Source organism: Psittacula echo, assembly GCF_963264785.1.
Source record: "Psittacula echo genome assembly, chromosome: 9".
Lineage (NCBI taxonomy): Eukaryota > Metazoa > Chordata > Aves > Psittaciformes > Psittacidae > Psittacula > Psittacula echo.
This window is the reverse complement of record NC_137745.1, coordinates 20,045,778-20,056,566: the sequence shown is the minus strand read 5'-3', so window position 1 is coordinate 20,056,566 and position 10,789 is coordinate 20,045,778. Positions and strand designations below refer to the sequence as shown.

Sequence of the window (10,789 nt, the reverse complement as noted above, 5' to 3'; positions counted from 1 at the left end):
CTGCACAACAGCACCAGCAGCAAATCCTTGTGTGTAGGGCCCAGCCACAAGAAGAGGGCAACTTTTTAACTCTCACTTCAGTACAGAAGCAGATGTCAGCAGCTGCTGGGATGGAGGGACACATCCCTCCCCAGGCACCATGATTCTAGCTGAACAATATGCCACAAAAATAATTTCATTAGAAAACACCCTGTCTGTGAACAAAACAGCTTTGGCTAAACCAGGCCATCTCAGGAGAAGTAGGTCCCTTTGTTCTAGGCTTAGAAACAAAGACAAAAAGCATGTCGCATGAACACTGGTGTACTTACCTGAAGTGGGAGACTAACTCAGTGCTCAGCAGAAAACACTAACTGGAAGGTCTAACGGGGCTGCAAAAAGAAACATGCAGCACCTGCAGCCTTGGGGATCCCTACCTGCATCCCACACACACGCACGCCCAAGGTGGCAGAAGTGCTCTGTTCACACTTTTTCATCTGTCGAGCAGCCTTCTCCTCAGATGCATCATCTCCGTGCTGTCTGGTCCCCATCTTCAGATCAAGTACACAGGGAAGCCTGAAGTGATGCACCACGTTCTCCAACAAAAGGAACTCTGGGAGATGTGTCAAGGAGAACTCACTTGCCAGAGACACCACTCCCTGGGGACATCACAGACAAGGACAGACAACAAACAGACAGCACAAACCGGGAGGTGAAGAAAAGGACAAAACCCAAACAGCAAGAAGATCACATGCAGGGTACCGGAAACTCAGCAGGAGGAACCAATGAGCAAAACTCTAATGTCAGAAAAGACAGGGTATGGCAAGAAGAGCTGCTGATATATTAAGGGAGAGCTTAAACTCTACTGAAATTAGCAATTTAACCATATGGATAAACAATACAATCCCCACGGACTGAAAACTCAAGGCCCAAGTAATAGCACAGTACTGTTGCTCTTGGCCTGCCCAGAACAGCAACACTGCCCAACACACATGGGGGGAACTGAGGAGGCTACAAAGACAGGAAATGGAACAGTAACAGGAGCCTTTAATTACCAGCACACACAATGAGGGCACAGCACTGAGAACAAGCCTGAGACAATCAGTGCACTAGCTTGTGCCAAAGGGAAGAAAAACAACCCTGAGGTTTGCCCGAAGTAGCTCTGGCAGGGCACAGTTCAACGTGTTATGCTGAAATGGCAACCAGAGCACAGCCAGATTAAACCTGCAAGGAAGTTTAACACTCAGAAAAATCTATCATCGGCTATGCTTGATTTTGAAAAAGGAACTTCATAAGAATAAGGAATTGTGATTAAAAGGGACAGCCGAAGGGAATTACTTTTCTGCAAGTGATGCAGGCTATTTAAAAATAAAAGCTGGAGGCTCAAAGTACACACTTGAGAATAGGAAAAAGGAAGCCCACACAGTTAAAAAGTGAAGAATACAGCTATTAAAAGTAAGTTTGTTCCTATGTGAGGGAAACGGAATCAAGCTCCAGCAGGTGAAACAGAAACAAACAAACAAAAAAAAAATCCACAAGATGACAAGTTCAAGACAAAAAGCACAAGGACTCATTTGCAAAGGCACAGAACATAACAAATCCATTTTCAACCATGAGCAAACCAGCCAGACTGCCCAAAGAGGTTAAACACAAAGTACAAACGGAACTACAGGGGGGACGGGTGGGACAGGGGTGTGAAGAGACCCCTAAAAGAGAAATAAAATTAGTATTTTGCTGCTTTATTTACTGGGAGAAAGCTATGGGGATTCCCAAGACAGAACTCTTCTTTCTGAGCTCATAGAATCCTCAAACTGAAATGCCAAGAGAAGATACTGTATGGCAAACAGAAAATAGAGATGTGTAACTCATTTAACTCTGCCTTAATACCAGGAGACAGTGGGGCTACCACAGCACTAAGCTACACTGATCTGGGGAACTATAAACTAGCCTGACTGGTGTTAGAGCCAAAGTTGCCAGCAGGGTCTTTGTGTGGAGATCTACTCTGTTCCACAAGCAATCCACAAAAGTGAGATGAGAAATCTGCTCTAAGTACTAGTTACTCAAGGCTGCAAAAATGAGGAACAGCTGTGCAAAACTCCACAAGGATCTTATGAGACTGACTTGGACATTAAATGGGCACACAAAATCCACTAAAGTTTACATGCAAGATGATAAACATATGGAGAAAAATATTCATGCATAAAGCAGTGTTTTTGAGACAATTATTACCAGTCAGGAATGGGATCCTGAGGTAATGAAATCGTATTTGGAACAAGACTGTGTTAGGAATAATGAGGGGGAAAGAGACACAACTGCATTAAACAACAGTGGAAGTCTCTGGCTCAAATGCACTTTCTGTATTGTGTGCAGTTCCGGTCACTGTCTCCAGAAGGACACAGTTCAACTGGAAGAGACTCAAAAAAGGTCACAAGGACATAGTTCCCTCCTAAGGGATTACTGAACAGCACAGACCTGCCTCTGCTGCCAACATGAAAAACTACAGTTCAAAACACAAGCCAACAAAGAGAAGGATCAGAGAAGAAAGAAAATGTGGGATCTAGTCAGAAACATAGCATCTCTGAGCATCAGTGTCAGACATGTGCCACTGAATGGGAAGCAGAAAAGAAACAGTAAAAAGAAACTAGTAACACCTTTGCTGGTGTGAAGGATAGGAAACCCAACAGAAATGCAGGCCTGGCTGCCTCAGGCACAAACATGTAAGGCCGAGGCAGCAACAGCAACCCAACACACTTATTTCTGCTTCCCAAAGGATACTGTAGAGTTTTCGGTCCTTGGACTCCGACCGCATGCGACTCAGCTGCTGCTTATGACAGCGTAGGCTCCAGGGGTTATAGCTGATCTTTTCAGAGCTCAGACCACTGTTCCCATCCAACATCTGAAATGGAACATCTGAATGGATGTGCAGATCCACCCTGGGACTCTTTGTTTCCTGGATGCTGCTGGTATGAAGACAGAACACACTTTCCTCTTAGAATCCACACATTCTCCAGACACCTGCAAGTGTCACATCCTCCCCTTGCACACAATTATCTCGTATTCCTTCTCCAACCACATGCTTCACAGTTCAAATCTTCTTAACAGCAGTCTTCACTAATACCCTGAGCTGTGGACTCATGCTCAAGGATCTGGTCTAACATCTCTGCTAGGTTTTATTGTAATGGATAGAGTAACAGGAACATTTGTTTCTCAGGGAGCTCTGGCTGGTGTGACGGCAGAGACCCATATTCAAAGCACCCCTGGAAGAAACCTCTGTGTTAATAACAAAGTGGACTAAAGAGTGTTTGAACCTGATCCACATACTTTGGTTCCTCATCCAATAAACTGACAAAGGTTATCCTGTCAGAAGCATTTCACATGGATGAGTTCATCCTGAGCCCAGCAGAACTCTTGACACAGTTTACAGTGCCCCAGTGTGCCAAGCGAGCAAGTGCAAGACAGCATGAGCACTCTATGCAAGTGAAAAACACCTGCAACAAAAGAAGCACCAGAGCTGAAAGGGGAAGAGAGATTTTCTACTCATCATGTTGTCACTGGACCCTCCAAGTTTTACCTTTCAGTGCTGTCACTGGCCAGGCCAGGCCTCTCCTCCTTGTGCTCAGTGCCACTGCTTGATCTGTGAAGACTCCGACGCGAGTGCTTGCGTCGTGGCTGGTCCCTCTCTGGCATGTCGTCCTGCTCCACAGCCTCATTCTCCACATAGGGATAGGCCACCAGGTTAATGTAACCGTCGCTGTCTCCTTCAAAACAGACAGATACCACACCTGCCAAAGACAAGTGGCATGTCAGTTCTGTTTCTTTGGGCAAGGAATACACAACCACTACCACCCAAATGTTCAACAGAAGAGAGGAAAATGTAGCTCACAGAGCAGCAAAGCAAATCCAGAGCAATGTAAAGGAGGTTTTAAGACTACAAGAACCCAAATGTTGTGAAGCACAGCATAGAGGAGAAATCCCCAAAATAGTGCTCTGAGCTGCTACCCAAGCAGTCAGTCAGTAGCAGCAGGGGAAGCTCTGCTACCACAGGAAATGAAGGACAAAAGCGCAGCTGGTAGACTGAGGGGTGTGATTATTTCCTTCCCTTCAGTCTTGCAGCAAATGTCATCGAACTGGAGAAAGTCAAGCACAGCCCACCAAAATGTTGAGGAGGGCAAAGCATACAAAATATATATAGTTCATTGGAGCAAGTATCTATGCCTAGAAGCACTCCTGCTGTTGGTAAGGACATCACTGGCTGAGGAGCAATGTCCTTGTTTTATCTTTCTCTGCTAAAGAAGCTCTCTAGTATCTAAACTGTGAAGTACAGAGCTCTGAGGCTGATGAGACTTCCCTCTGTTATCACAAGTCAGCCAGTCTCATAGAAAAGGGACCTACAGTGTCCTAGGGCTTCCTAGCAATAAAAACAGGAGGGTCTTGAAGTAAAACCACCTCAGCTAGGTGCAGGCAAGCAGGACCACTTGTGTCCTGTGCAGTTTTACCTTCTGAAGGCTCCTGGAAAGCACCACGGTCCAAGGGAAGGTATCAGCCTTTAACAGCACAGACTCTGAATTTATCTACCTGGCCAGTCAGAGAGCAAGACAGCTGGCACACTAGTTACGGCTGACATCTTCACCTTCAGGACCATCCCCAAGCCCTGAAAATGAGGCTACCAGCCCATCTCCTAACTTGCAATGAAAAAATCCTTCACTAGCTTGTGAAGCCCTGAAAGCTGCCAGAAGTATCAGACACTAGTGACTGATTCAAATAATTCATCACAAAGACTTGCACTATTTGGATGATGCAGGCCGTCATGTTACTGCCCTTCTTTTTCCCTTATCTGCACATGACAATGCTGAGAAGGTTCAGGTGGCTCAACACAACTTCAGAGCAGTTTGGGACTCCAGCATGTCACTACATATATGCCACTCTGAGTGCTCTGGCTGCCTGGATATGGACATCTCCATGACAGGGCAATCTTACAGTAAGATCTGAGCGCTCAGACAGGAAGTATCATCCCCAATTTTCCTCTCCTCCAGATCAGTAGGATCGACTTCTGGGACTATCAGATGAAGTCCCATGCTGGGGTGGAGGTGCATGTCCTATGTCTTTAGGCTATCAGGAAGTATCTGACTTCAAGAAGACAGATCTCCATCTGGACTATCAGCTTCATCAGTTTTAAATGTACCTCCCAAGAAAATCCTGCCATCATATTGATTTTAGTCATTACACAGGCTTCAGCTGAGGTCTCCAATGGGTCACTAAAGCACCGTATGGCCCCAAAATGGTTTGAGGGTACAAGAGGACCCATCTGTTGGAGGCCTTCATTCATGACCTGCACACAGACACAGGTAAGTAACCTGACACTGCTTTGAGACCCTCAGGCTGCAATCAGATCAAATGGCAAGACCTGAACAGGTGGTGGTCCCAGCAAAGCACAGTCTGCCCCAGCACCACATGGTGACAAAGAAGCAGAGGCAATAGGAACACTAAGTCGTGTCCCCCCCCCACAAGGCTGCCTGCCAGCATCACCATCTGAAAGACACAGATGAGCTCCCAGTCTCCTACAGTGATACAGACACTGGAAAATTCCATTCCCTCAAAGTGACTGAGGACAAGGCTTCACCTCAGCACTCGGAAAGCAATCCTTCCTGCTTCAGCAGCTTTCTGATACATGTCCATAAAAGAGATGGGATGAGGAAGCAGTAAATTATGGGACTGGAATGTGCCAATGCTCGGTACCTGATCTAACTTCATTTGCTCAAGGTCAAAGCTGTAACTGATAAAAACTTGGTAGTAAAATTACTTCAGTTACACACCATAACCTTAAGTGTCAGACTACAACTGTCACACTGCACACAGTCTAGAAAGAGAAGCACGCTGATCTCTGCATGCCTATAGAAAAAGACATTTTCCTGTCCATGTGCTCCTACAAAATTGCTAGCCTGAAAAGAGAATTAAAACCAACAAATAAAGTGACACCAAATGACAGCAAGACATAAGCAGCTGCAGGAAAATGAGGGCAGGTTCCTGACACATGTAACTGCATTCTGGAAACACAACAGGCCTCACCTTTGTACTCAGGTGTGAACTCCTTCATTTCTGGGGGCAGAGATTCGTAGAAGCGCTGTTCTCTGGTAATGAGGGGCTTGCAGACAGTGTGGTCGTCATAGCGCATCATGCTGCTGTGGCCACCAACCTGGTGAATGAAAGGCTCCAGCAGGACTCCCCGGTCTCCGGACCGAGTGGCATTCTTGCCATACTTGCCCACTTCCATGGTTTGACAAACACACATTGCGTTGGGCACCAATTGCACTCTTGGAGCATGGGGAGAGCCACACGGGCTGGGAGGGTGGCTCAGCAGTGGTCAGGCAGGCACAGGGAGGAAATCCTGGTGATCTGCTCCCTTACAATGACCTGAAAAAGCAAAGGAGATTCCTGTGAACACAGGGCCACTTGCATTCACTCCCTGTTGGTTCAGAAAAGGCTTTTGTATTTATTTATATCCATAACTATTCTTCATCTGTTCTCTGTTTACATTACACTTGTTCCAGCATGCTCTTCACCACCACTTTCATCCTATAGGTAAGCACACACTCATTTGGAGGCAGTCTCATCTACAGCTTCTCCAATAGTGTTGATAGGAGGAGATATGAGTATTCTGAGCCTTCCATCTGTAGAAAAATACTATTTCTTTCCTCTAGTTAATCTTATCAGTAAGGCAAGATGATAATGGGGTACAAACCATGAGCTACAGCACAACTAAAACCAAGCTCACATCTGCCTGTAACAGAGACTGTCACAAGCAAAATAAAGACTTCAAGACTCTGAATTTCACTCCTTGTGCCTCTACATTTTTAACATCTGAAAAACTAAATATTGATTCTCTCCTTTATTACTCTAAGCCCTTCAGGACAACAACTATTTCCAGATATTCACAGCACCTATATGCACAACAGGTCCCTGATCTCCAGAGGCAGGCAAGAGTGATCACTAAATCCAATTGAGATTATAAGTGCTCTGGAGAAGACAGATGCTTTTTTAATACTTGCAGACTGCCTGACGCAGCCATGGGATGACGGAAAAGTAAAGCCATTCAAATTCTCTCCTGCTGACTTTCCCTTTCCAGCTTAGATCGTAGCTGCTCCTCAGGCTGCTGGGGAAAACTCCAAGGGATTTCCTCACAATGATGAGTTATCCAGTCTTTGGTACAAGAACCATATGGTGACTACAGTTTCTGTGAATTCATCAAATTTCCAGTTTCTTGGCACAGCCACAAGTAAGGGCAGTAACTAGAGGGATCCTGGAGGCCTGGACAAGGGTTCAGGCTGTTCCTCATACGGCCACAGGATGTCTCCACAGCTACACAGCACTGCCAGGCTGGGGGAAGCTCTGCATGAAGACAGGCTCTTCCCCCTCCCTTCAATTCAATCAAGCAGGAGATACAGCTCAAGAGATTCAAAAGTAGCAGCGACACCTCCCAGCATGTTTAACCCAATCTAACCCCAAAATCCCTGCAACAGGACAACGCTTCTCTCACCCTGACTGCATGTCCCCGCTTGCTTCCTCGCACTGGGTTTTGGAACAGCATGAGTTGAATCATCTCACCGAGCTGATGGAAAACATTTCCTTTTGCGGTTACATGACCACACAAATAGACTCAGTGAAAAGGGAATAATGGGAATATTTAGCTGGCTTTTACAGTGAGGAGAGGGAGTGGGGGTGAGGAGGGAAACAAAAACACCAACACCACAGATGGTCCCTCTCTGTAGCAACTCGTATCGGTTTCTTCAAGGTATCCTGCAAAGCCTCTGTCTCCTAAAATCAACTCGAAGCCTAAGCTGTATCACAAAGACAAAAACATGCTGTGGATTTCTCTCCTCCCTCTTATCTGCTTTATCAACAACAAGGAATTTCAGCAGCAAAGGCTTGCTTACATCATATATGGTTTCATTTGGTTTAATGTTAGTCAATATCTGAGAACAAGCAAGGTGCCAGCATCTGCAACAGATCAGCACTTCAGATTTCAGAGGAATGTTTTACAGATTTACATCTCCCCTGCCTGTCACGGCTTTGTCTTGGATTCAACTTTTTTTATTTTGCCAGTGACTAAAGCAGAGTTTTCAGTTACTGCAAACAATACAGGGGACAGGTTTAACTTCTTGTATTTCTGTAACAGAGTTTAAACTGCATGGGATAAGAGAAGATTCATCTGTGCAATACCAGGGGTTGCCATACTCAAGACATACTACGATGCTCAAGTCTGGTACTAGTCCCAGTTTTCACCAAAAGCCAATCACAAAATCTCAAGGCCCCAGTTTGACCAGTGACAGAAAGAAGTACTATTATCCATGCTTCAGAGAAGGGGGGATTATCCAAGCAGATTCATTAGCTTCAGACACCTTCACTAAGATGGCGATCACAAGCACCCAGGCAGACACCCCCCCGTCCCAGTGTGTTCTCACAGCAGCACCTCAGCTATGGGCTACAAGCAGATGTTGGCCATCAGAGCAAGAGGTATGAACCCTTTGCCTACTTCCAGTAGCCTTTTTTCCTAAAGGTGGGCAAAACCCAAGCACACACCACCTGAATTATTCTGAGGACAGCAGCCACTCACTCTGCAGAGTCCCTTAAGCCTTCTCCACTGCATAGCCTAGAGGTACCTGTGAGATGGCTTCTGGGACAGTGGCAGTGAAAGCAGGCTGCAGCCCCTAAGAAGTGCCCGGGGCTCACTGCCAAGTTGCCCACAGCCCCCAAGAAAACCCAACATGACAAGTTTTGGATGTGCAGGCACAGCTGGGAGGGAGTCACAGCCACAAAACAACGCATTCTGTGGCTGTGACACAAAAGAAGGAGCCAGGCACCAGGTGGGGAAAGTCTAAACCCAGTTATGACTACTCTACATAGTCATCCACGCGTTCTAAAGAAAACAGTGATACAGCCAGTATTTTCCCACATACAAGCAGGCATAAGAAAATACTTCTGCACAAGTAGCATTTCAGAGACATTTTTAAAATGGAAGCTATCTACAGGGCTTGAGAAACAGACACTTTATAGCTCAGATACAGCTTAGTGTTTTCCATCAGACCAACTCAAAGTAAAAGGTTATTACTAAACATGGACACTATCTACAAATACAGAATAATCCCAAGAGTCTCAAACAGATTTAAAGCAGAAATTATTTGAAGGCCTAAATATTACTCATCCTTCCTCTGTTAAACAAAGGCATGGGTTCAACTATTTTAGCTGGCTTACAAAATTCAGAGTTCTTCCAATCATACTGTAAAATGCAGTGAACAATTCACACAACAGCTTGAGGGAGACCAATTTATGGAAGCAGATCCTCCAACATCACTGCTATAGCTCAAACAGCAGTAAAACATTAAGGACAGTTTAGAATCCTTCCTTCCAACAGACTCATCTATAGTTAGCAAGACAGATCACCCAAAAAGGCAGACTTGCAGGATGTGGGGGTGAAGTTTAGGAGCAGAGTTATCAGTGACTACAGAAGGACATACCACATCCTGTGCTCCATTATCTTCACCAGTAAAAAACTCTTGTACTGGAAGAGGGGTTATTAATATATATTCAAGTCTGGATGCCTGTCTGTTAGTGTATCTGCTCCAAATTTGAACTGCATACTTCACTGTTCAAACACTTTTTAGCAGAATGGGCATAAAGAGCACAAAATACTTTCAAACAGAAGTCAGGAAGACACAAACTCTGCTCTTCCAAGCTATCAAGTGGGATAAACCCTGTCACCATTACCAACGTTACCCTTAAGGATGGAATATGCTCTTCCACAGAAACAAACGGTGCTGTGCTCTTGAATACCCAGAGCACTCTTAAACATTACTGAACCTCAGGTGAAGACTTCCCATGTCTTACCAGACCATCGCCAGAACTAAGGAACAGAGATGTCCTCTTCAATGGTGTAACTTCAGGTGACAGGGTAACTAGCCTCAGAGGTTACCACACACTTGAGAAGTGGGGACAGTGAGCTGCACTGCAATGGGTGTGAGAATTACTGCAGACCATACCACGACACTGATGTCCCCACTCTATATAAGCAGTCTTGTACAGTGTCAATGCATCATGACTTCCTAGTAAATCTATTTTCCAAAATAAATAGAACATTTAAAATCGTGACAGTTGCACAGCAAGAAAGCTGACTGCATTAAGCACTGTTGACTCACACCTTTGTCGTAAGCAGCTTACACGTCCATCTTTCCAGCATCGCCTTGCTATGGCTCCTAGGATGTAGCCAGCCCTCAGGACCTGCAGTGCTGAAGACCAAGGCAGATGGCCACTGATGATTCTGGAGCTGGGCCACAGGCAAAGAATAAATACTGACTTCAATGTCACGCTGACAGAAGTTAGACTTTCCCTTAACAACCTCAAAGCAGCCAGGAGCAAAGAACAAGAATACAGGATACCAGTATATACCAAGCAAGAGGACTACAGCATTTGGCCAATGGGTAACTGCTTCTTGTGAGCTAGATGTGTTAGCAAAGAGAAGCAGCAGCTACATCCATGCTGAAAAGCTTGGTATTTTCTAGTTACATTGGACTGGGTAACAACTTCTACAGAGGAAAATTCAGTCTAAGAAAATAAAGCATCTCCCACTGTGCTGTGAGATCAGCTTCCCAACACAAAAGCTGATTCACAGGCCTGAGACATGTCTGTCTAGTCAGCAGAGAATGGAGATGACCCTTGGAGACCCTGGATCCTTGGGCAGAGAACAAACTCTCCAAGAACCTGCAGCAACATTCAGGATATAACTAGAAACATTTGGTCAGCGTGGTACGCAGGAAACTGC

General features: G+C 45.4%; 1 protein-coding gene across 8 annotated transcripts in view; it reads right to left on the bottom strand.

Annotated features, from left to right (window-relative positions):
* Positions 1-10,789, bottom strand: part of IP6K1 (inositol hexakisphosphate kinase 1) — a 37,947-nt gene that overhangs the window by 2,956 nt on the left and 24,202 nt on the right. For 6 of the 8 annotated variants that reach the window (XM_080625934.1, XM_080625937.1, XM_080625936.1 and 3 more), the window contains 4 exons: positions 6,043-6,387; positions 3,548-3,758; positions 2,752-2,936; positions 414-589 (listed from right to left, as the gene is read on the bottom strand). In XM_080625934.1, coding sequence (XP_080482060.1) covers positions 414-589; positions 2,752-2,936; positions 3,548-3,758; positions 6,043-6,265 — 795 coding nt within the window. In that variant the 5' untranslated portion in view covers positions 6,266-6,387. Of the gene's footprint in view, positions 1-413; positions 590-2,751; positions 2,937-3,547; positions 3,759-6,042; positions 6,388-10,166; positions 10,238-10,789 lie in introns of those variants that run through there. The other 2 variants (XM_080625940.1, XM_080625941.1) reach the window with 2 other exon arrangements.